Genomic DNA, 24,508 nt, shown 5'->3' on the forward strand with positions numbered 1-24,508 from the left:
AGACCTGTACAGACACATGAACAGAACATGTATTGGACAAGTCGCAGTTCTTAATTAGCTGGGCCGTATATATGTACTATATAAGTAGGGGCCCTCATACAGTCATACGTACATTTCTCAATCAACAATAGCCCATTAAGAGGCCAAATGGGCCGCAAATTTTTGGGTTTTGAATCCTCTTGAATTTGTCGTGTACTTTGTTCTTGCCTTGACATATAAGTAATTGATTGAATTAAAACATGATCAATCATGGAAGAAAGAAAGTTTTCTTTTTTTATGATCGAGAATCACACCATACAAATTTTCCCTTCATATTTCTGATATGGGTCTAAACTTGAGCCGTATGACACGCACGTACAAAAATTTCTCACATGATGATAGAGTAAATTGAGTCAAATCTCAGCGGTTGACCATAAGTGTAGATTCTCTCTTTGTGTACATTTACTATAATTAGTATCCATGCACAATTGCACCACATTTGCTTTTGATCCAACGTAACCCACTCCTCATATTGGCCTTCATTTTTCCTTCCACGGCATATGTTTTGTACTTAACCACTCAACGTTGCCGTTTCAACTCTGGGTCCACGTTAAAACTCCATGAAGATGACGTCGTAGTAATAGTATACGGACTAATGTTAATGTGATTATAACTATTCCACGAAGGAACCGTCGATCGCGGAGAAGATATTATACAGGCATTATGATATTCTGGCCGATGTGGGCACCCTTTGATTTCAAGCCTCGGCCCCTCACAGCTGCCGGCACAACCGCATGTTGATAGGAATCCCAATTCCTTCTCCGACGGCCGATCGATGGATCATGTTTTGAATGTGTATATATATGTACATGTCTGAGACACAGAGAAAGGGAGATTTGAACAATGTTTTATGGTTCGTTCAGGTTACGGTTTATAAGGGGAATGTTGAAAGGAGGATTACAACTTTACAAGGTTGTTTTTTTCTGTTTGTGAGAAGATGTAGGTGACGAGGATACAGCGAGACAATTAATTTAGACATTATGAGATTCTTCATGACTAATTGGAATGCTTTTGTTAAAGAGTGGGTGTGTGTGTGTGTGTGTGTAGACAATTAATGTAGACATTATGAGATTCTTCATGACTAATTGGAATGCTTTTGTTAAAGTGTGTGTGTGTGTGTGTGTGTGTGTGTGTGTGTGTGTGTGTGTGTGTGTGTGTGTGTGTGTGTGTGGGGGGGGGGGGGGGGTTGGTTTGACGAGAAAATAACGAACCTTAATCCCAAAATTAATGTCAATTAATTAGTCAGACAAACAGTGACTAAAATCATTATTGGTGTTTCAAAAACGTTCACATTCCACGAACAAAAATGTTAATGATCCTAATGTTTTTTGTCTCAATTATCCCAAATGATGAGACAGACACACATGATCAACGTGAAATCGTGGACTACAAATGCCCCACATGAAACATATATATGATACTTCAAACGGCTTCCCAAACGGCGTTTTTGTGCATGTGCCATGGATTACTCCATTAAATCGTTTAAATATAGCTAAAACTCACTCTCTCGAATATAAAAAGGAAAGAAAAAATCATGCATGCACACAGCAAGTCGGGCCACGTCTATATACAAAGATAAAAACAGTTATGATATGGATCTCAAAAATTGATGTCTTAGTTATTCAAACTGTTAAGTTACACACACATGATTTCATGTGGAACATGTGTAGCTCATGAATTCATTTGAATCATGTGTATCCAATTCAACAACTGAGATCACTGAGATACTATATTAACCGATGAAATCTTTATCATTTTCTTACAGAAAAAATCAGGTGGTCTTGAACGGTGCGAGCCTGAGATGGAGATCGACACCATCTCCATCATCTACCTCCACAATATTATTCTTTGAATGTGTCCTTATGGGTCCCACACTGACGGGGCCTGCATAAGAAAGCTGACGTGGCAGTCCAAGAATACTTTTGTGATTCGCTGCCGACACATACAGAACCTGAGCTGCTGCACCACTTAGGGACCCACCAGAGCAAATGAACGGCCATGATCTAACCGAATTCGCAGCTACGACAGAGCGAGTTTTTGCAAACCGTTGATGATGATAATCATGGAGACTAAAATGGGCCCGGCTTGCCTGCTGGCGTTGTCTCTTGTGTGCGTTTTGATGGCCACCCAAGGCCTGAGAATTTGCAAATTCTCTGTGACAGTATTGGCATTCAAATCTCTTGACGTACTCGTGATCACCACCTGAAGCAGCTGTCATCGGAGCTCTTTCACAGCCCGTCACTGAGAAACCAAAGAGCTTCAATGGCGGCTTCTGATCTTGATCATCAGGAGATAATATTGTGGCCGCCTTTGATGAACGGCTCATGGTTGAAGGTCCTTTTTACTGATCAGATAACAAGTAGATTTTTGAAGATATATATACACAGAGGTGCATAAGTCACGTAACATCCAACTGAGCTGAGCGTGTAATGTATATCCACGGCTACAGAGGAAAGTCATACGTATGAATATGAGAGTGCTTTTCACTGTTTTCCTATCAATGGACTGAAAATACAGCACTCTTACGGATGCCAGTTTTGGGCCACAATTATCATATGGATTATATGTGTATCTCAGTATTAGGAATAGCTACAACAAACAACTGGGCGTTAGTCTCTAGTGGTTATATCGCCGGACTTAAAGGTTAAAGATTTCTTAGGTCGGGTCTTCGAGCCGATGGAATGTAATTCCTTGGGGTTTTCTGGGTTCCGTAGGCTGAGGGCATATATGGGCATGCATGGGAGGTCAAGAACCCTGTATATTCTAGGTCTTGGCTCAATCTTACTCGAGTATTGGGTTTCAGTTCAAGACTAAATTGGTACTCTGCTTTGTGCATGGGGTGACCATCTCAAATTTAAAACTTGATGAGGGGGTCACAAGGTGATTGTTGAACTAAGATCTTCCCGATCAAAAAAATCTCTGGGACAAAAAATATTGGTATCCTTAACATTTTCTTGCTGAAAAGGAGTGTCGGTCATTGGAGAGTAGTACCTAATAGTACTGTTGCATTGCATGTCTAGTACACACAGAGACGAAGACACAAATGCGTGCATGTCCCCCACAATACAGAGCAGCATTTGACTTCACAAACTGAACATGGGATTGTATGTATATATGTTTCAATGAGGAACCACTGAAAGTGTCCAAATTAAAAGTAGATCATCGATCCATATCTCTTTTAAGATACATCTCTCAAAGCCTTTCATCATTACCAAATTTCCCATTATCATACGAATGATATGGGGCTGGGCAGGCTTCCTCGTACTTAATTAATTAATTGCCATATGGCGCTAGCTAGCTAGAGCCTAGAGCTACAATCAACAACTGTGGAGCATGGATACATGCATGAATCGTGAATCATCATTTAATTTATATACTATTACGGATATGTGTGTGTGTATATATATATATCTCATATGCACCGGCCATTTGGTTTTGGAGTTACATATGATTGTACGCTTATAGACCCACTAAGCCTTCAAACTATTGATCGGGTTTCTTTTGTTTGTTTGTTTTTTTCTCTTGCCTCAAAACATGATGCAAAGATGCATACATAGTATGTGTGTTGTAACAGCTCGCCACTTCCTGGGCCTAATAGATATTATTCGCCTTGAGCCAGCTCATACTAGCCTCCCGTAGTTTTATTCTCCTAGACCCTTTGACTCAGAAAACACATTTGTTAGGTTACGAAATTTGACCTATTATATTATGCATTTCATTTCTTTCTTTTATAAATTGTGAGATTTAGAGTATATATTGAGTCCATTTGTCACTTGGTAACTCGTTCAATACCACTAAACTTGACACGATATACACGAAATATTTGTCCATAAAAGCATATTATAAAAACCTAGCATCATGGAATTATAGGTCTGCTGGTGCGGAGGGCCATATATGTTGAGGATAAACAGATGTCAAATAAGCAATTCAAGGCCATTCACTTTAAAATGCCATGTTCAATCATGTTACTCTTTGAGTGCTCGTATTCTATCTATAGTACATACCATTAGTACTTGATCTTGTCTGATTAGTCGATTACCCATGCATATAATATATATATATATATATATATATGCTCCCTCAAACACATACTGACATACGTCTCAATCAACATGCAACTAGACGCGTGGTATTGTTTTTGTTTGTTATGGCCCCAGGCCCTAGCTATGGTTAATTAATAGAGGTCAACTAGATCCACCCAGATTTGGCTCTCATTCTCGACAGGTGTAGATGAATGAAATGATAAATAAGATTCATCTTCATATCTTAATGCATGTATTTAATTTATTCGGAGCTATTAGAGTGGGATTCACTTTTTTGAAAATATGAGTCGAAGCAATATCAAGAATATCTCTATTGGAACATCTTTCACAATCCTTGGAGAGATAGTTCACTAATGGATAGAGGGATAAGTAATTCGACTCATTCACGTTTAGATCATGAATGTTTGGAATCCATATTATGCGAGGAGACATTGCTTTTGCTAATTCGAATTGAAGGGTGATATAAAATCGGGGATAAGTAATTCCACATGTTCCAAATCCGTGATTAAAACATATATCCTTATTTTAGGTACTTACTTTAGGTTATTATGTGAGAAATTAATCCTAATCACTTGGTATCCACTAACAACGGTGAAGTTTTTCCTCTAACAATATCTATATTTGAAAGAAATAAATCAATATTTAAAATAAATTAATTAATTAAAAACCTTAAAACAAGCAGCATAATTAGTTTTGTTGGGCCGTCAATATTTAGAACAAAAACCATAAAGCAGGGCCGACTACGTTTTGGATGAAGATGGGCGTCGAGGCCTACAAGAAAGGATATATAAGCTTCTTTCAAACTTACAAGCAAGTCAGATAAAAAAGAAAAAACATGTATATGGTCAAGAAATCAATTGTAAATCATTCATTTTTGTACATAAACTAGAATGTAATGGAGTTCATAAGGTGGGTATTGTTGTAATGCAATAAAACATTCTAATTGCTGCCTTGCCTTGCCTTGCGTTGCACACTTATTACAGAGCCATTGAGGCTTGCTGATATGTGAACTTAATTTAAAAGTCCATTAATATGGGCTAATGGGCCCCGAGTTTAGCGCATAATTTTTTTGGCCTGTTAATAAATGTGTGGACTAAGAATCCGGTGTCCATTAAAGCCCAAATCCATTAAGAAATCCTACGGGGAAAAGTAGTGAGTTCTCTTCAATGATGGAAATTTTTGTTTGGGTATAACAACAAATAAAGTAATTTTTTTTTGGCAAACGGACAAATAAAGTGATTAAGTCAATGAACACCCTTGCTTCTTCTGCTAGGTTTGCTTTCTCCCCCATTTTTTTAACTGAGAATTAGACCATATAAATTTTTTCTTTTTGACAGTTGACGTGACCATTAACTCGGGTTATTAGGGTTATGTGCACAAAACTTTATACATGACAACATGATAAATTAGAGTAAAACTTTGTGCATGGCCATAAAGATATTACTCTCGAATCCATACGATTTGATGATGGAGAATTCATCAATTAGATTAGGTTGAATTTTCCCTTTAAAATGGTAGAAAACCTCATCTTCATAAAGTGACTTGATTTATGACATATGCTTTGATTTGCATTTAAACATGGCCTAATAAATATTTTGGGAAATTAGATATCCAATATAGTTATTACATTCCATAAAATGATAATGCACGAATCTACATATGTATATTCAGAATTAAGATATGCATGAACATTAATATATCTTTTAGTTATTGAACATTGAATATCTTACCATATTTAAAAAAAATATTTTACCCATAATCAGTCGCAGTAATCTTTTTAACAAGGCAATTAATTAAGTGAGTGAAAAAGAAACGAAAACAAAGTGAATGAAAAGAAACGGCTACGTATAGGTATTGACTATGGAAGTTTTTTAAAAGGGTTAAAACTTAAAAACCTAGTAAACAGATTATTACAAATTGCAAACCCTCGCCAATTCTGATTTCAAGCCATTCTGCACTCTTCCGTCGATCGCCTTTTGAAGCAGTAGCCATGTCGCTCAGGCCAAGCGCGAGAACTGAGGTTCGCCGGAACCGCTACAAGGTAGCTGTCGATGCCGATGAGGGCCGCCGAAGGAGGGAGGATAACCTAGTTGAAATCCGCAAGAGCAAACGCGAGGAGAACTTGCAGAAGAAGCGCCGAGAGGGCCTGGCACAGGCTCAGCCCTTCGCGACACCACTTCAATCATCCGCCCTTGATAAGAAGGTAGAGTGTAGAGTGATATGTTGTTTGCAATTGTCTTACTTAGAACTTTGTTAGAGCTTTGTTAGGTATGGATCGTGAATTATGTGTCTGATTCGACGTGGCTTAGGGTTTTAAGGGTAGGTTTGGAGATCGATGATACTGGTGAATTTTTTTGGAGTTGGATTTGATGCATTTGTGAAGGTCTTGGATAGAGATTGTTTTGTCTTATTTCTTGTTCATTTGATTTGATGTAATTGCAGCTAGAAACTCTTCCAAACATGGTCGCTGGTATCTGTTCAGATGATAGAAATTTGCAACTGGAAGCCACGACACAGTTTCGGAAGTTGCTTTCCATTGGTACTTATCATATGCTTGTGTAATTATTTTTATATTTTATTGTTTACTGATGCATATGTAAATATTTTGTAGTCGGTGTGATTTGATTTTTGCCATCCTGTTAACAGAGAGAAGTCCTCCAATTGAGGAAGTCATTCAAGCTGGCGTTGTTCCACGCTTTGTTGAGTTTCTTATGAGGGAGGATTTCCCAGAGCTTCAGGTTTGAAATCCAATTGATTTTTGGTTATTATTGTTTGTTGGGGTTGCTAAAAGTTTTGATATGTAGTAACATATTGAAATGATTTAGTTTGAGGCTGCATGGGCCCTAACAAACATTGCATCTGGAACCTCGGAGAATACAAAAGTGGTAATTGATCATGGTGCTGTCCCAATATTTGTGAAGCTTCTCGCATCTCCGAGTGATGATGTTCGTGAGCAGGTATGTTGTAGATTTTATTGAGCATACATAATAGTGATTGTGATTAATGTCCTATGTGCAACTAGAAAAGTGATACTGACTGTGATTGATGTGTTATGTGCAACTAGAAAAGTGAGTTTGAATGGTATCTATTGAACCTTCTTTATTTTTTGGTTGAAACAATAGGCTGTGTGGGCATTAGGAAATGTTGCCGGTGACTCGCCCAAATGCCGTGATCTTGTTCTTAACCATAGAGCATTGGTTCCTTTGCTAGCTCAATTGAACGAACATTCCAAACTTTCAATGCTAAGAAATGCCACATGGACTTTATCAAATTTCTGCAGGGGCAAGCCACAGCCTCCGTTTGAGCAGGTTATTGTCTTCCTCATAGTATGATTTGAATGTGAACCAAACCTCATCTTTTTTTCTGAAATCCCTTATAACTAATTATGATATTTTGCAATTCATGTAATTTTGTGGACAGGTGAAGCCTGCACTTCCTGCTCTTGAACGTCTTGTTCATTCTAATGATGAAGAGGTCTTGACTGATGCCTGCTGGGCACTTTCCTATCTTTCTGATGGCACTAATGATAAAATCCAAGCTGTTATTGAGGCATGTGTTGTTCCTCGACTTGTGGAGCTCCTCCTGTGAGTTTAGCATCTTGCTGATAAATTTCTGTTTAATTTCTCTTTTAATTAACTTGTATTTGGTAACTTTATAATACTTGATGTTTGTTTTCATCAGTCATCCATCTCCTTCAGTGCTCATTCCTGCACTTCGTACTGTTGGAAATATTGTGACGGGGGATGATTTCCAGACTCAGGTATGATCCTCTTTGAGGCATTCAGTTGCCCTTTTCTATTTCATTCTCTCTGGACAAACAAATCATTCCTATTTCATTAAAAACGCAGAAAAGTAGCACCTTTATGAGGGAAACTATCTTACTGATGATATAATTAGACAAAAAAAAAGTTGGTAATATTAAGTCGTTGTGACTCATGAAAGAGAAAAATGTAGAAGAGTCAACTTTATTTGAAGGGAATGCAATAACTCCTTCCTGTGAACAAGTGGTGGTGCTGATAGTTTGGAATTCAGATGCTTATAATATTGTATCTGGTTTTGAATTTTTTTTCAGTGTGTAATAAGTCATGGCACACTCCCTTGCCTTCTGAGCCTTCTGACACATAATCATAAAAAGAGTATCAAGAAAGAGGCTTGCTGGACTATCTCTAACATTACTGCTGGAAATAAGGAACAGATTCAGGTATTGTACAGATCTCAGTGAGTTTTTACTTTTATTAGTGTTTGAAATTCATACTAAAGATTAATTTCGAGTGGTTTATGCTGTATTGAGAAAAACTGACCAACAATGGGGCTCGTTTTATTGAAGGGCTGTGACCCAAAATAAATTTTCGTTGTGGCCATTCTGCCATCACAAGTGTAGGACTTTGAGACTGTGGGACACGATGAGGACTATATGTTTTCTAAGCTTGGTCACTGTTCTGCTTTGCTGACCTTGGCTTAAAAAGAATGTTTCATGTCATGCTATGATTAGTCGTTCTTGTGTTTTAATATAAGTGGACTCATACTTTGTTTGCAGCTCAAAGTTTTATTCCTCCCGTGACTTTTGGTTTCTTTTCCGTATTCTTTGATTGCTACTAATTCATACTTACTGTTAATGTCCTGAATTAATGCAGGCTGTGATTGAGGCAGGTTTAATTGCCCCCTTAGTAAATCTGCTTCAAAATGCTGAATTTGACATAAAGAAAGAAGCTGCTTGGGCAATTTCTAATGCTACTTCTGGTGGTACACACGATCAAATCAAGTATGATATCCTCTGTATCTTTCTCTTTTGCTTTTCTCATCTCTTGTCATAGAAATTAATTTTACCGGATTGTCTTCTTGTATGGGTGATAGGTATCTGGTGAGTCAGGGATGTATTAAACCATTGTGTGATCTCCTTGTATGCCCTGATCCAAGGATTATCACAGTTTGCCTTGAAGGGTTAGAAAACATTTTGAAAGCCGGAGAGAATGAGAAGAACGTGGGCAACACTGGAGATGTCAATTTCTATGCTCAGATGATAGATGATGCTGAAGGGTTAGAAAAGATTGAAAATCTGCAGAGTCATGATAACAATGAGATATATGAAAAGGCTGTTAAGATTCTTGAGACATATTGGTTGGAAGATGAGGATGAGACATTACCTTTGGGAGAAGAATCCCAGCAAGGCTTTCACTTTGGTGGGAATGATGTTTCAGCTCCATCAGGTGGATTCAATTTCAGCTGAAGGTATGCATCCTTATTTACTTAGAAGTTTCATTTTTCGCTCTTACATTTTCAGGAGTAAGAATTACGAGTCATTCTTAGGATTTGGTTATCATTCAAGATATATCTTTCCCCCGAAACTTAGTTGAGTTTTGTTGCAAGTAACAATTATTTAATGTACGAGTTGGCTTTTTCTAATTTGGTTTTGCAAAACTTGCAGAATATATGGTTGATTCAATGGAGATCCGTAAAATGTTGGTGGTCACATTATTTTATGTCTGGGTCAAGTTGGGTCTTGTCATGGCACCTGGGCTCGTCTGATCGGTGTCTGGTCCAGCGTCTGTTATGGTGGTGGTCGTAAGAGGTGCCTAGGAGGGTCATTTTATACTACAATGTCAGAAATAAATGAAGATGGGAGGGTACAGTTGCAACATGGTGGGTTGGTCAGCATAGTGGTATTTTGGCTTTTACTATGTGGAATGCCACAGAAATGTCCCAGAGGCTGTTATTGCCTCGGATTGGGATTTGATTGCGGATTTGAGTGTATGTTTTGAGTCTAAGTTGTATGAGTAACTTCTATAGAGTCGGTATTTCTTTTATATTCTTGTGTGAGGATAGTTTTCATGAACTTCGATCTTGTAATGTATTGCAACTTGCAAGTTAGAAGACGAGTCAGTATTGTTTTTTGTGTTGTCACTTGATCACAAAATATATATAATGGCAAGTTGTGGTTGGTCTTGGTCATATATTCATATGGAAAACATATTTCTGTTGGTACTAGTGTCTCATCCATATGCGTTGGGAAGATTAAAGTGCTGTTAGCTGACCTGCACTAGATGGCTCTGCTATTGGATTTGAAAGCATGTAAAATTTTCCTTGTTCTTGTATTATTTATGGGTTTCATTCGTTTCTTTTCAAAATTTTGATTCATTTTCCCCTTTCTGCACAACGGGACGTATTCTATATCATCAGAATCTTTTTTTTTGTCACAAGAAGGTTATTTTTTGTATGAATGAAAGTTCATCATAGTCCTATTATTTCTAATCATTATGTGTATACATTATTTGCTTTTTTCTTTGTATGAGATCCAAGTGTTCACCAGAGCGGAAGGGATCCGAGTGTTCACCAGAGCAGAAGGGAACAAAGGGTCAGAGAAGAAGGTAATGGGGTCATCCTAAGATTTCTAGCAATGCCAGCCTCCAGTTGCCTCAGCATTAGCAATTGTTATTATGTTTTTAGAACCGGAGTAGAGCTGGGAACTTCCTTGACCGTGTGCCGAGCACGAGACCTAAAACTCTCTGAAAGTAACTAGACCCTTTTTATGAATGGGAATCCTAGTTGAAGGGTTTAGAGCCATGACCTTCAGAAAGAGCAAAAGGCACACAGTAGAGGTGGAACTTGGAATTTTTTTGTTCAGATTATTTTGTTTCTTGTACATAACTGCATATGGGTTCTTTGTTTTCTAGTTTTGATATTTCTGTAAAGATTATCGGAACCGTTTTGTCTTTTCTTTATGGCCTGGCAGGTACTCGAATCTCTGGATAGCTGGAGAGTCGAGAAGGGCCCAGAGACAGCCTGCTAATGCATACGTTTGGTGGATCAGGAGCGAGTAATCACCGTCTCTTATCTTCACGCTACGGATTGACGGTAAACCCAAAATAACTGCTGGGCCTTGTTATTACCTTGATGTCAAAACACTTGCTATCACACTTACCAATACTCGATCTAGGATTCCAATTACAGGAACATGCAATGGGGTCTCACTTGTCATTTTAGTTAAATCAATGGTGAAAAAAAGGGTCCACATTTTACTCTTATGTGAGAAAACTTGTGTGTGTATAATCTCACATGTGAATCAATTATGTGAACTCGAAAGGTAATGATTTTAATAAATCATGATAAAAGATTTTAATAAATCATGATAAAAGTGGGAGTCACACATTTGTTGTGGAATCCGTTGCGTTTATGGATAAAAAACAAGTTCGCATAGTTGGTTCACATGTGATAATTGCTTTATGTATATATTCGTAACCGAGGAACCACCTAACCTAGCATACCCTTCAAATGTGAACTTCGGGCCGTCAAAATAGTTCGCGCCGCATTGAAGATGGGTAAGACTAGGCCGAAATCCATGTGGAAAGGGCTCCATAAGTGGGATAAGCCCACAGAATCATGATTTCATAAGAAAACGTCTCGAGCAAACAGTCATTTCAAGTGATTGGTTCGAAGTCCCAATCTCGTGTGTCTTATGCCCCAAGTCCGAAGCTATATAACATAAGAAAAAAAAGAGAGCAAACAGACATTTCATTTTAGGGTTGCCTTTAATGTTGAAGCAGCTGTAGTAAGACCAACAAATCTCAACATGAAAATTTGGCTGATGATTTGAACTCCATAGTTCATGAGACCAAGTGGTCCTTAGCTAGTTGGCAAAATTAATTGGGGTATTGTCGTGCTTTCATTTTCGTTCTCTCATACATAAGGTCTGCTGCTTTTTTCTTTTTTCTTTTTTTCTTGTCTCTTGTAATTCTATTTATATTTACTTGAGAGTTGAGACATCATTTAAAGAATCTTGGTCTGTGCACCACATACATGAATTGAGAGACTGGACATAGCTCCTCATCTTACAAAATGAATATGAACGTTGTCTTCCCTTAGAACATGCCTTTTGGCGATTTTGTCTGTGAATGTTTTTTTTTTTTTAATTTATAAATTTTAGCGTGGCTAATAACAAAATGAGCACAAAAACCTTATCTTTTAGGAGTGGCTTCTGTGTTAGCTACTTGTATAATCCAAGGCCACTCGTTTTTATCTCTTCAGGCCCATTTACAAATCAGAAAGCCCATGCAGCTTTTCTTTTTCTGTCTACATGTTAAATGATATGCATAACCTAATGAGGGAACCATATTCTAGGGCTGCAAAAATTGGACCGAAACCACTAACCTGACCAATCCGATTAGTGGTATACCGGTTAACCGTAATCACCAATTTTAGTGATTATAGATTGGTTTTGGTTTCATAAAATATAAAATCGTTACTATCGGTCCGGTTAGTGGTATGATCTTAATGGTCCGATTAACCGGACCATGCACAACCCTATCATATTCTCTACATATGCGTCATCACCACATCTTACACCAAGTAATTAGATAATTCCTTATCCTAATCAATCTTTAGGTCGATGGATAGAATATGTAGTTTTTGGGTGATGATGGGAAATGCCCATATAACCACTTAGTGATAGTTTAATTGGTTATCTTTTTTGTTTTGGAACATACTTGTCCTAAGGTTGGGAGTTTGAATCAATCAATTGAGATATTTTTTTTGTGAAATTAAGATTCCGTTGACTTGTCCAATTTCCGAATCCCTATCCGCTTAGGCTTCGGCTGATTTCTCCCTTTTAACGATATTAACAATGAGAAACATCCTTTTTTCCTTTTCTAGCATAATTTATGCTCCAATGACCATATTGATATTGATTTATACTCTTGACTCGAAGCAATGTGGTTGACCGAATGTAGATATGAATATTTATTCCAAAACCCTTTTGAGTGACTTATCATATGCTGTTCTTCACATTCTTCCACATTGAAGAAAGTTGATAGTAATGGTTGACAAATTACTATTTTTGCTAAAATGTGAAGACACCATAAAGATAAGGTGGTGACCCAAAATCAGACGGTGGAGATTGCAACATGTCATCAACACCTAATCATCAACCCTTCCTTGTCCCTTTCACTACTCCAACAAAATAAATTAAACAATTTTGGAATATTCAATTTCCCTCTTTTTGTTCATTATCGGTTGCCAACTAATCATTTTTTTTCCTTCCTTTTTTAAGGGTTTGGCGGGTGTGTCTTGATTCCTTTGCAAAAATTCCCCCATTTGCGAGCCAAAATCCCAAATTTTGGAAGGAAGGGGTGTTTTCGTCATTTCATTACAAGGGCTAGGGTTTCGGATTTCATTTATAAAGCCGATATTTAGATCTGCTGCTGCTGTGTGTGCGGTTCTGTGCGTGCGTTCGTGTCGCTCTTGATTGATTCCTTAATTTCTCTATCTAGATCCTCTCTCTCTAGATCATTTCAGGTCCATGTCGGGTTAATTTGTTCGTTTTAGGTTAAGAGATCAAGCAAATGTTCGATAATTTTCTTTCATTTATACCATCGTTTGATCCTGCTCTCTCACTTGTTCACCAGCTTTCTTTATCTCTGTCTGTCGCGCGTGCTCAATCATTTCCATAATCGGTATCTCGTACCATATTGTACTGAAAATCCGTGATTCGCTGTCACTCTCTCAAGGTTCTTCGTCACTCTAATCTACGAATCCGATCTCAGTGTGTATTGATCGATCATTAGGCTTTTAGCTTCAAATCGTGATCACCCTTTAGAGCTATCGAGCTCTACTCATCTGGGTCCAACTTAGATCTTCAAAATAGCTTGTTAAGATGGTGGATCCAAGTTCAACAGTGAGTGATCTTGCCTGTTTTTGTTCAGTAGCAGAGTTTCAATTTCGATCCCAAATCCGTATACTGATCAGTTATGTTTTTGGCTTCTCTTGCAGGGATCAGAGTCGGAGGGAACAAATAGGAAAAACCCAGATGGGGATTCATCAGTAGAGAGCCCAAACGAGCACAGCAAGAAGACATGCGCAGACTGTGGAACCACCAAGACTCCTCTATGGAGAGGCGGTCCGGCTGGGCCCAAGGTAACTTGTGATCATGATCTTTCAGTAACCCAGATCAGAGTTAGCTGTTATTCTAAAATCTGATCATGTTTGGATTTTTGATTTTTTGCAGTCACTGTGTAACGCTTGTGGGATCAGGAGCAGGAAGAAGAGGAGAGCTATTTTGGGTCCTAACAAAACAGAGGAAAAGAAAGCAAGAAAAGGCCATAACAATAGAAGTAGTAACAAGCTTGGTGATGGATTGAAGCAGAGATTGTGGGCTCTGGGTAGGGATGTGATGATGCAGAGATCAACGGTGGAGAAGCAACGGAGGAAGCTAGGAGAGGAAGAACAGGCTGCTGTTCTATTGATGGCGTTGTCTTATGGTTCTGTTTATGCCTAGGTGTTTGTTTTCCGGGGGAAATAATGAAATATCCAGAATTCAAAATGAATTCTGAAATGTGTTTACCCAATTTGTAATTTTGGGTTTATGTATTGCAATTTTTTTTTAATGTTTGGTAGGTTCATATTTTTCTAGTATTACTAACTTGTATGGAGGAGTGGCCAAATTGGCTTGAGATAATCATCTTTGTGAGATTCAAATTTAACTCTCCATATTAATATCATCCGACTTATTAAATATTTGAAGAGAATGAAACAATTTAAGTATCCAGGATTTATATCGATTTTTTTGATCGATGATTTCTCTCGTAATAATGTTGTTTGATGGGTTGGGGGTCTTGGAGGGGAAGGAATTGGAGGATTAAGTATTCAAGTGTAAGAAAATAGAGATTTCATTCAATTTTTTTTCCTAACATAGTAATTTATATTTGTTGTTCCTTTAGTCTTTATTCTATTTGTTCTACTGTTTAGTATTCTTGGTATAATACACTGTTTAAAACCGAACAATCAAAGGCCTTTCTATATAAAAGAAATGACCAAACAGGTCAAATCAAGAGCATTGTACATATATTTAATGTCTTTTAAAGTGATTGGATTTCAAGAAATATTTTTTGGAAAGGGCGGGAATGTGAATCTTTTACAGGTTTTCCCGGGAACATGAAACTCAATTCAAATCCAAATGTTTTCTCAAATAATTGGAGTTCAATTCCTTGCTATGTATCTTCATTTTTTGAAAACTTATCGAGTTCTTCCATTAAGCCATTATCAATAAACCTACAAAACCCTTCTAATTGTATCATCTAATTATAACGATGGCACAAATCACGGATCGTTGGTTGAGATAATAAATTTAGGGAAAGGTTTGGAAATTGGGCTAGATGGCGGGTAAATGTAATCCAATCCACCAAAGCAAAAGTGATGTTTGATTCTTTGTATGTATAGGTCAGTGTAGAGGCAACCCTATTCACAAGAATTGATGCAGAAGCAGCGTCAGCAAGCAGTAATCCCTGAAACTCTCACTGCCACAACACACATGCATCCAAACGACGCGCCCACCACTTGTGCATGCCGCTTATCTTTCTATCCACGCGACACATCATGCTCCAGACTTTAGGCTTCACACGTCGGGTAGGGTTGGGTTGGGCCTAAACTATTCTTCTGGGTTTGAGAGGAACAAAAAGTAGGTAGGCTTGAGTTGGGCCCGTGTAGATAACGATAAGGGAAAACTTTAGTCACACCCCACTTTTTATTAAAGACACCCCGTCAACTGAGTTTTACAAGGGATGATCAACTCAAATTGGGGTGTCTTTAGTAAAAGGTGGGGTGTGACTAAAGTTTTCCAACGATAAGATAAGGACGGGGTTTCATCATTCGGGGCCCATAAGCTGGAAGGCCGAGTCAATGCAGCCATTCAATATCTTGGGATTTTGGGCCGGCTGGTCCAACAGCAGCCCATGGGCTCATCAAGCTCTATCAATTTCTCACAATACGTGCCATCCAACTTTTGTTTCGCATAGAAAGGGGTTCAAAAGCGACAGCACATATGAGAAAAAGATGGGATGGGTCCCAGCCCTCAGATACGTTTATGTGGGACCCAGTCACAATTCTTCTCTTCTGCTCTCGACCGTACCCTAACATCTCTATCCGAACGAATTCAAAAATCAAATGGGGATAGCCTTCCATTTATGCAACGGAACTCTGCTTTGCATTCATCTTTCCTACAACGAAACCTTAAATTTGTTTTTTATATTTCATTTTAATTTTATAAACCAATATGAAATATAAGTAGAGAAAAAAATCCTAACATTAAAAGTTTTTTAAGGACAAAATCGTGCTGCCTTTATAACCAAAACAGACAAAAACCTTTTAGTTGTCTGGATTTTGTGCGGTGATCTCATAAGTATTTATAGCATCCTCAACATTGAATCTCTCAAACAAGAAAAGGAATTCACATGTTTCCAAATTCCAAAAGCTTTCTCTAATCTGTCCCTCTGTTTCTCTCTACGCGTTTACGCTTTCCTGTTCGTCGCTTAAAATCCTCTGCAATATCATTGATAGAAACTAAGAAGAACAGCATCAAAAGCATGGCTTTGGGCTTTAGTAGTAGTGTAGTGTTCATTTTGTTCCTTTTTTCATCAATACCCTTCTCGATTTCCCAGGCGCCGTCTTCACCTGCGGATGCCTGTAATGGGGTGTTTGTGTCGTACACTTACGAAAGCGGGTCGCGGCTGCCGCCGGTGAATCCGAGGAATCAGGCGTACCGGTTCGAGTCCACGTTGACGGTGCTGAACAACGGGCTCGAGGACCTCAAGGCATGGAGGGTATTTGTGGGGTTTCAGCACGAGGAGTTCTTGGTCTCTGCTTCTAATGCTGTGCTTGCTGATGGGGCTAGCGTGCCTGGGAGTGTTGAAAATGGGACTGTTTTTGCTGGGTACCCGATGACGGATCTTAAGACGGCGATTGAGACTGCAGGGGACGTGACCCAGATGCAGGTTCAGGTGAAGCTGGTGGGGACGCAGTTCGGAGTGTCTCCGCCGCGCGTGCCATTGCCGGCGAATATTACGTTGGCTAATGATGGGTTCGTCTGTCCCAAGACTACTCTGCAAGGTAAATTAAAGTTTCCTACTTTCCTTCGTGTTTGAGTACTTGATTTAACTTTTTTCTTTGAGGGGTTCTGGTGGGTTTAAGAGCTTCTGGATCTCTATTCTAGTATGATTATTTTTTGCAATATTTTCACTGTACTGCTGTTTAATACCTTGGAGGATTGAGCTTGTATCATCTCCCTACTCCTGTACATCAAATTCAAATTCAAAGCTAGGTGTGTTATGCATTATATTTGATCATTTCAGTTTACTGCTTATTAGCTTGTTGACTACAGCTTCCTATGTTCTTTTCCATTCTGGTTAACTTTTCAGGTACAAATGAGCTGCAAGTTTGTTGCACTGTGAACCCGAATTTGAAGACAAACATAACGGTAGACGGAGAATTCCTCCCTCGCCGAGAGGGTGATCTTACAATAATGTATGATGTGATCAGGACTTATGAGGCAAATTACTGGGCACAGGTTACAGTAGCAAATCATAATCCTCTTGGCCGACTCGATAATTGGAAACTGAGCTGGGATTGGATGAATGATGAATTTATCTATACCATGAAAGGGGCATACCCTTATGTTGTTGATTCCTCTGACTGCATACTTGGTCCGCAAGGTGTATACTACAAGGATCTAGATTTTGCCAATGTACTGAATTGTGAAAGAAGGCCGACGATAATCGACCTACCTCCAACAAAGGCCAATGATACTACCCTGGGTTTGGTTCCATTTTGTTGTCGTAATGGGACAATCTTGCCAACAACAATGGACCCAGCGAAGTCGAGTTCAGTGTTCCAGCTTCAAGTCTATAAGATGCCACCCAATTTGAACCGATCAGAGCTTTCCCCACCTCAGAACTGGAGGATCAATGGCACACTGAACCCTGATTATCAATGTGGTCCTCCTGTGCGAGTAAGTCCGAGCCAATATCCAGATTCAAGTGGCTTGCCGTTGAACAAAACTGTCTTTGCCAGTTGGCAGGTGGTTTGTAATATCACCCAGCCCAAGGGAGCAAGCCCTAAATGTTGTGTATCATTCTCTGCATACTACAATGAATCTATTGTCCCTTGCAAGACCTGTGCTTGTGGTTGTCCTAGTAACACAGGTAGAACTTGTAGTGCCACAGCTCCTGCTCTTCTTCTTCCTGCACGGGCACCTCTCGTTCCATTTGAGAATCGTACTGTGTTGGCGACTACTTGGGCCGGCCTTAAACATCGGACAGTGCCGAACCCGTTGCCGTGTGGAGATAATTGTGGAGTCAGCATCAACTGGCACCTATATTCAGACTATTCTCGAGGATGGTCTGCAAGGATCACAGTTTTCAACTGGGATGAAATTGCTTTTCCTGACTGGTTTGCTGCTGTACAATTGGACAATGTATCCCATGGCTTTGAAAAGGCCTACTCCTTTAATGGATCTGCGTTGGAACTGAACGGTGTCAATAATACCATATTCTTGCAGGGGCTTCCTGGACTGAATTATCTTGTTGGAGAAACTGATGGAGCCAACCCTGAAAGGGATCCTAGGGTTCCTGGAAAACAACAGTCGGTCATCTCGTTCACGAAGAAAACAACTCCTGGAATTAATGTGGCTGCTGGAGATGGATTTCCTACTAAAGTGTTCTTTAATGGCGAGGAATGTGCACTTCCTGCTTTTCTCCCAAATGACAGCAGTAGAACAGTCTCAGCTATGGCGTTTTCAGTTCTCATAGCAGCAATGGCGTTTTTATTCATGCAGCAGTAGCGGATGGACAAGGATGCTTGGTTATCCAGCTGCTGCTATTTTTTCATTCTTTTAGTATTCTGATTGATGAATGCTTTACCCAGAGAATCAGCATTGCAAGATTGCAATGTCTGTGATGCTTGGTACATCTGCTGTTGATTTGAAGAATCTGAGATTCTGAATTGTGGATAGATTGCTTCAATATGTGCACAACATTGATCAGAATTTGCCAAGAGAGTTGATTCTTCTTGGTACATATAACATGTCTTCTATAGAACCTACTATAGCAATGCCTTGACACATTGGAGGAAATGAAATGAAAAACTAAACAGACAGGCAAATCTGCAAATCGAAATTAGGCTTGCTGTTAGAGTTAGAAAAGCTCCCAAAGTCTGCAACTGTCTACAAACTTATCTACACAACTAGAGAAATGCTTGCAATGCCAAATGAAACCCAAGCACCCTAAATTATAGCTACTTCTTTATACATCTCAATGACCAGGAAGTCAAAACTTCGCACGCATGCCTATGTATATCATATTATCATGCAGTGGTATCCTACGTGCTTCGCAAATTTCTTCCAGCGCAATTGATTCATCCGCAACTTCCATCAGTCTTATCTTTCACAAAGTAGCCCTGTACTTGAAGATGATGGATACGTGGATCTCAACTATGATTGTGGAAGACAACAGGCCAAATTATCTGTAGCAGTATGTGCACCAGAAACTGCAATCACAAATAGAAACGTGAAGCATGTCCTACGGAGGAATATTATCCATAAGAGAGAAACCAATCAACTTCGAACTCGTTTTCTGCAGGTCCAGTTCCTTCTTGCTGGCCCTGGGGAAAGAAGATACTTTGACACTAGTTATTAATGAACTTGGAAATGTAAAACTTATGCGCGTGTCTAATAAACGATACATCAAAATTACAGAGAAATAAACCAACCTGCATGAGAAATGCATTCATGAGATCCTCCTGACCGAAGTGCTCAGTGAAAACGCTAGTCTGACAGTTAGAATCAGGAACTCTTTCAGCCTCAACTCTCATTGAATTTTCAACAGGAAGGGTATTGAGATGCTGACTGAGATTTTGTATACTGCCGTGCCCATTTCCTTCACCCATAGAGAACATTTCCTTCCCTACAGCAGATACGTTCATGACCGGTCCAGTCCTTTGCCCAGATGAAGCCCCTTGACTAGCTAAAATTGAAGGCATATCAAAGTTCCCATGCAGAGGGTTTGAATGCTGAGAAGCATCAAACGTTGTACCTACATCCTTCAACTCCAAATCATGAGATAGGCTGACGCAAATCACTAAAAATATCATAACTTGGCATGAATCCTGCCGATCCTTTCATGTTTGAGCTAAGCACTTCTTGAAACTCCCCCTCGGACGCAAGACTAGATATAGCCGGGTTTCCTTCAAGAGAATAACTATTTCCTGGCAATTGTATTGTCTGGTTCAATTGCAAATTCTTCATTGAATATGTTTGAGGAACTGCCGCCTTGCACCCAGCTCCTCTTCCTTCTTCACTGATTTCATTTCTGACTAGGACTCCACCAGCAATCCCATTTGATATAGTAGGCTGCCCGATGGATGATGGTAGCCAGTGGGCATTATCACCTGTAGTTTCATTTATCATATGCTCTCGCGATTGGGGTTGAGCCATCTGCATCAAGTATGTGTTACTTATGCTGCTCTGGCCCCCATGGTCATTGACTTGCAAATTGATGCCCCCGAGAGGTTGGGCAGTACGTTGCAAGTTGGAAAGTTGTTTTGGCTCCATGGTTGCTGGAATTCTGTGATCTAAGTTCATTTGCTTATTACTGCTCATATGTTGTTGTTGTCTTCCACCAAATCTTAACTCATGATTTTCAAAGCTAAAAAGGTTTCTGTGATCACCAAAGGACATGGGTAACTCGGGTTTTGCAGATGACCTACCATTACCAAGTCCAGCAGCTTTGAGAGTGGCAAGACCATGGGTTGACAGTTGACCAGCGGCAGCAAGAGTCTGAAAATCATTACCCCCGTCAAGTGGAGACAACCCCAGAGCTGCTTCTGAGGGATTGATAAAAGAGTTACTCATATTGCCTTGGTGCTGCACCACACTTGGCCTTCGCAGACGTAACCTATATTTCTGTTTCAGAAAGTTCATTGGTGAAAATTGATAATAAAAACAAGCCACGAATTCAAAAGGTAATACAAAACAAAAGAATGCTAGAATTTGAAACAAGTTTTCGTGTTTCTGCATTATGTTTCAATTTTCTATGTCATGCAACATTTTACCAACCTGGAGGTGGCTAGCCACATTCTCTCTGCTAATCCCAGGAACATTCATCAGCTCCAGAATTTTTTTAGGAACAGCCTCTGCACTACACATCAAATTTAGAAGCATAAGGGGAGGAATCGAGGGAAATATTAAACGAAAATGATAAAGATCCCAACACTTGGTATCCCAATTATCCTAGTGGTGGACGCATAGGATCCAAGTGAATTAATGAGCTCCACATGTCCCACATGAAATCTTGTGTGTAGAAGGTCAAGGCAAAGCACTAATAATGGGGATACGAAGTTCTCTGTATATGTAAAAGAAGTCAGCCAATAAACGATTATCAATCGGGCTAAAGACATTAGTAAGATGTCGGTACTGTCAATGCCTAGTTGATTAACAGCCGCCACAAACTGTTGATGAAGGTCACCTGACCAAGTGACCTGAGGTTTCTTCGATGTGGATGCATCGTCCTTCTCCTCTGTATCATCTTCTTCGTACTTTCTCTTTTTCAAGTTTCTCCGACTGCCTTCATTTGCAGAGGACGAGTAATCTGCATCTTCGGATGGCTTTTGTTGGCCATTTCCATCTTCAGCACTTCCTGAATGCTCCACTTCCTTCCTCTCATTCTTTCTCTTCCGAAACACATGTTGCCATATGTTCTTTAGTGCCTCGATTCGAACAAGTTTGATCAGGTACAATAGCACATTATCTGTGATACTCTAAAACATGTGAAGTAAAACTGAGCTGATTCAAGACAGCAAAATTATTTCTGAGTTACAGAAATATTGAACTTACTGACAACAGGCAGATCCATCTCCAGCCCAATGTGCTCCAGGAGTTTGAAACCATCCATATCTGGCATACGGACTTCTCTTAAAACAATATCAAACTGATTTTTGTTTTCTCGAAGCAGAGACAATGCAATGCAATTTCTGCTCGATGGCATTTCGTAACTGAAAAAGAAAACCCAACACAAAACTACATGAAGAAGCATTCATCAAATAACACAAACGCAAGCAAATCTTCAAATCTATATAAACACACACACCAATCGCTAAAGCAAACATGATTCTCACAATTAGGCACAGATATAATTCAACCTGATCCAACACTTAGGCTAAAGACTCCAAATTTATACAAAACAAACTACAATTTATGAGTCAAAACTTGAGCTTGATTCTTATGTGATCAAAACATACTTGAAACCCAAACATTACAGATTGACACAAGATACCCAAATCTGAATAGTAATCTTCTCCAATACCACATATGGATAACAAAAATCTTACACAAACTCCATAAATCTAAGAAATGATTTCTCAAATGCCATTTATAATTCACCAGACACTAGAAGGGAAAGCAAAATCATCTCTTGGAGTTGGAGACCAAAAAAAAAAAGAAAGAAAAGGAAATGAAATCAGAAGAAAGAATAGAAGTTAATTTCCAATAAAGAATACTTTCATAAAGGCAAGTCCTAAGCATCTTCTCCAGGATCATGAGACAAGTGGGGTTGTCGTCAACCAACAGAACACGCAGACCCACCGGAAACTGATCCGAGACATCTCCGGCCTTCCATGATGCACTGTATCCCGCAGTTGACATAGATCCTTTGAAGTTACTCAGCTTCACAACTCAAGAACACTTTGATTCGAAACCCAACAAATCCGCAGACAAGCTAAGACCTACACCACAAAAAATGTTGTGCCAGGAACTTCAAAATTTGACATAAACACAAAGAGACTATATACTTACGTGGTTCGGAAATTGCCTAGCTACATTCACTGGTACTGGTAGAGATTAATCACTTTCATCACTGAAGAGATTACAAATCCAAAATCCAAGCACACCCAGTACTCACAAAAACAGAGTATGGTCTCTCACAAACTGTTTACAAACTCTCACACATTCACCATTTCTCTCACTTTTCTGCTCTCCTTCACTTGCTTAAACTCTCTGCAAAATAACTCCTTCACATAGGAGGGGAGATGTGAATGTGTGAAACCAGTCAATATAGAGATTGAGTGGGTCCAGGAAATCAAGACTTCAGGCTTAGCAAGATTTTCTTTTTAAGACTAAAGATTTTCTTCTCACCTCCCTTGTTGTTAAGACTAAAGATTTCCTTCTCACTTCAGGCTTAGAGGATTCCAACGGTAACACAAACTATCATACTTTCCCTCCCTCCTGTCTGTCTCTCTTGAGTACACATGACAAAATATTATTGGTCTCTAAAATACTATTCACAACTTAAATGATAAGGGTCTCTAAAATTTGATCAGAACTATTTGCACCCAAAAATGATTAAATACACTCTAAAATCACAAAAAAACACACAATTTAATAACACCCCGTGTGACCCTACCATGTAACATTTTCCTCCATCATGTCTTTCTCCTTCTTCACTCCCTCTCTATCTCCTTACCAAACCACGAAGAGTTCGACCAAGAAGAGGTTACTCAAGAAAACACCCTCAACAAAAGCAGGAGTCCTTGCTTATTTTCTATTTCATTGTTGAAGCAAGATCTGTTCTGGGAAGATGAGATGAGGAGCTCCTCTCTCTCTTTTCCAAAGAACAAGAACAACAGAAGCAGAATTATCTGAAACAGGACAATTTGATAACAGATCCTTCTCTTTTTCTGGCTCGTCAAGAGGCCGTGGAAGGGATTCTTAAGGTCAATGCGTGTTATGGGTACTCAGTTCTCACTGTAGTCTTGGCCATAGACTATCTTGATAGGTTCCTCTGTAACCCTTGTTTTCAGAAGGATAAGCCATGGATGGTGCAGCTTGTGGTCGTGACCTGTCTCTCTTTGGCTGCGAAAGTTGAGGAAACTGAAGTGCCCCTTCTTCTAGACTTCCAAGTAGGTGCTCCATTCGCATTTATTTGATGTTATGATCTTAGATCTGTTCATTGTATTGATTTTGTGGGGGTGTAGATATATATAGAGACTAAAATGTGCCTGTTTTAATTGTTCTTGCTTGTAGGTGATGGAAACTAAGTATGTGTTTGAGCCCAAAATGATTCAGAGAATGGAACTCTTGGTGCTCTCTGCACTCAAATGGAAGATGCACCCAGTAACCCCACTTTCATTTGTGGATCACATCGTGAGGAGGCTTGGATTGATGAACCATGTCCACTGTTGATTATATATATATGTGCATACTATTCACAACTCAACATGACAAAATATTATTGGTTTGTGGATACTATTCACAACTTAAATGACAAGGGCCTCTAAAATTTTCATGTATTTTCAAGTGTATATTCTCTCTCTCAGGGTAGAGCTCTAATACTTGAAACTAGTGTTCAAATGCTTAAAAAATAACATTTCAAGTATCCAATGCTCTTAACAAGGCCTTGTTGTTAATAAGGACAAAGTCCATCTTTAACATACAACAATATTTTTTTTTATGAGCTTAGTGAGTTAGGCTTTGATTATATTAGCATATTTTTTCATGAATCTAGTGAGTTGAGCTTTGATCTTTGTAGTTAGGCTTGCCCAATAAATTGAATTTTGATCATTAATAGTTGGGCTCATGAAAAATAAATCCATCCATTCCTAATGTTTTCTTGGGA

General features: G+C 39.1%; 4 protein-coding genes and 2 pseudogenes across 4 annotated transcripts; 4 read left to right on the plus strand and 2 right to left on the minus strand.

Annotated features, from left to right (window-relative positions):
* Positions 1-1,710: 1,710 nt before the first annotated feature.
* LOC120002081 (zinc finger protein 6-like) lies at positions 1,711-2,365 on the minus strand. Its single transcript, XM_038850661.1, has one exon. The coding sequence runs from the start codon at positions 2,363-2,365 to the stop codon at positions 1,811-1,813; it is 555 nt and encodes a 184-aa protein (XP_038706589.1). The 3' UTR covers positions 1,711-1,810.
* Positions 2,366-5,975: 3,610 nt separating this feature from the next.
* LOC120000134 (importin subunit alpha-2-like) lies at positions 5,976-10,207 on the plus strand. The gene is made up of 11 exons (XM_038848034.1): positions 5,976-6,285; positions 6,525-6,621; positions 6,729-6,820; positions 6,908-7,039; positions 7,205-7,390; positions 7,503-7,666; positions 7,764-7,842; positions 8,155-8,283; positions 8,717-8,844; positions 8,937-9,311; positions 9,508-10,207. Exons 1-10 carry the CDS (start codon positions 6,073-6,075, stop codon positions 9,307-9,309), a joined length of 1,593 nt encoding a protein of 530 aa, XP_038703962.1. The 5' UTR covers positions 5,976-6,072; the 3' UTR covers positions 9,310-9,311; positions 9,508-10,207.
* A 3,066-nt stretch (positions 10,208-13,273) lies between these two features.
* On the plus strand, positions 13,274-14,586 carry LOC120000093 (GATA transcription factor 15-like). The gene is made up of 3 exons (XM_038847970.1): positions 13,274-13,749; positions 13,845-13,988; positions 14,080-14,586. The coding sequence occupies exons 1-3, from the start codon at positions 13,729-13,731 to the stop codon at positions 14,347-14,349; spliced, it is 435 nt and encodes a 144-aa protein (XP_038703898.1). The 5' UTR covers positions 13,274-13,728; the 3' UTR covers positions 14,350-14,586.
* Positions 14,587-16,204: 1,618 nt separating this feature from the next.
* On the plus strand, positions 16,205-18,854 carry LOC120002934 (COBRA-like protein 7). The gene is made up of 2 exons (XM_038851794.1): positions 16,205-16,955; positions 17,264-18,854. The coding sequence occupies exons 1-2, from the start codon at positions 16,433-16,435 to the stop codon at positions 18,682-18,684; spliced, it is 1,944 nt and encodes a 647-aa protein (XP_038707722.1). The 5' UTR covers positions 16,205-16,432; the 3' UTR covers positions 18,685-18,854.
* A 152-nt stretch (positions 18,855-19,006) lies between these two features.
* Positions 19,007-23,143, minus strand: LOC120002085 (annotated as a pseudogene).
* A 179-nt stretch (positions 23,144-23,322) lies between these two features.
* On the plus strand, positions 23,323-24,076 carry LOC120002107 (annotated as a pseudogene).
* The last annotated feature ends 432 nt before the right edge of the window (positions 24,077-24,508 follow it).

Source organism: Tripterygium wilfordii, chromosome 1 (assembly GCF_013401445.1).
Source record: "Tripterygium wilfordii isolate XIE 37 chromosome 1, ASM1340144v1, whole genome shotgun sequence".
NCBI lineage: Eukaryota > Viridiplantae > Streptophyta > Magnoliopsida > Celastrales > Celastraceae > Tripterygium > Tripterygium wilfordii.

Coding starts and splice junctions, on each gene's coding strand:
- LOC120002081 (XM_038850661.1), bottom strand. CDS start 2,365: ATGAGCCGTTCATCAAAGGCGGCCACAATATTATCTCCTGATGATCAA.
- LOC120000134 (XM_038848034.1), top strand. CDS start 6,073: ATGTCGCTCAGGCCAAGCGCGAGAACTGAGGTTCGCCGGAACCGCTAC. Junction 6,286..6,524: donor CATCCGCCCTTGATAAGAAG/GTAGAGTGTAGA, acceptor ATGTAATTGCAG/CTAGAAACTCTTCCAAACAT. Junction 7,040..7,204: donor GTGATGATGTTCGTGAGCAG/GTATGTTGTAGA, acceptor TTGAAACAATAG/GCTGTGTGGGCATTAGGAAA.
- LOC120000093 (XM_038847970.1), top strand. CDS start 13,729: ATGGTGGATCCAAGTTCAACA. Junction 13,750..13,844: donor TGGTGGATCCAAGTTCAACA/GTGAGTGATCTT, acceptor CTTCTCTTGCAG/GGATCAGAGTCGGAGGGAAC. Junction 13,989..14,079: donor GCGGTCCGGCTGGGCCCAAG/GTAACTTGTGAT, acceptor GATTTTTTGCAG/TCACTGTGTAACGCTTGTGG.
- LOC120002934 (XM_038851794.1), top strand. CDS start 16,433: ATGGCTTTGGGCTTTAGTAGTAGTGTAGTGTTCATTTTGTTCCTTTTT. Junction 16,956..17,263: donor TCCCAAGACTACTCTGCAAG/GTAAATTAAAGT, acceptor TTAACTTTTCAG/GTACAAATGAGCTGCAAGTT.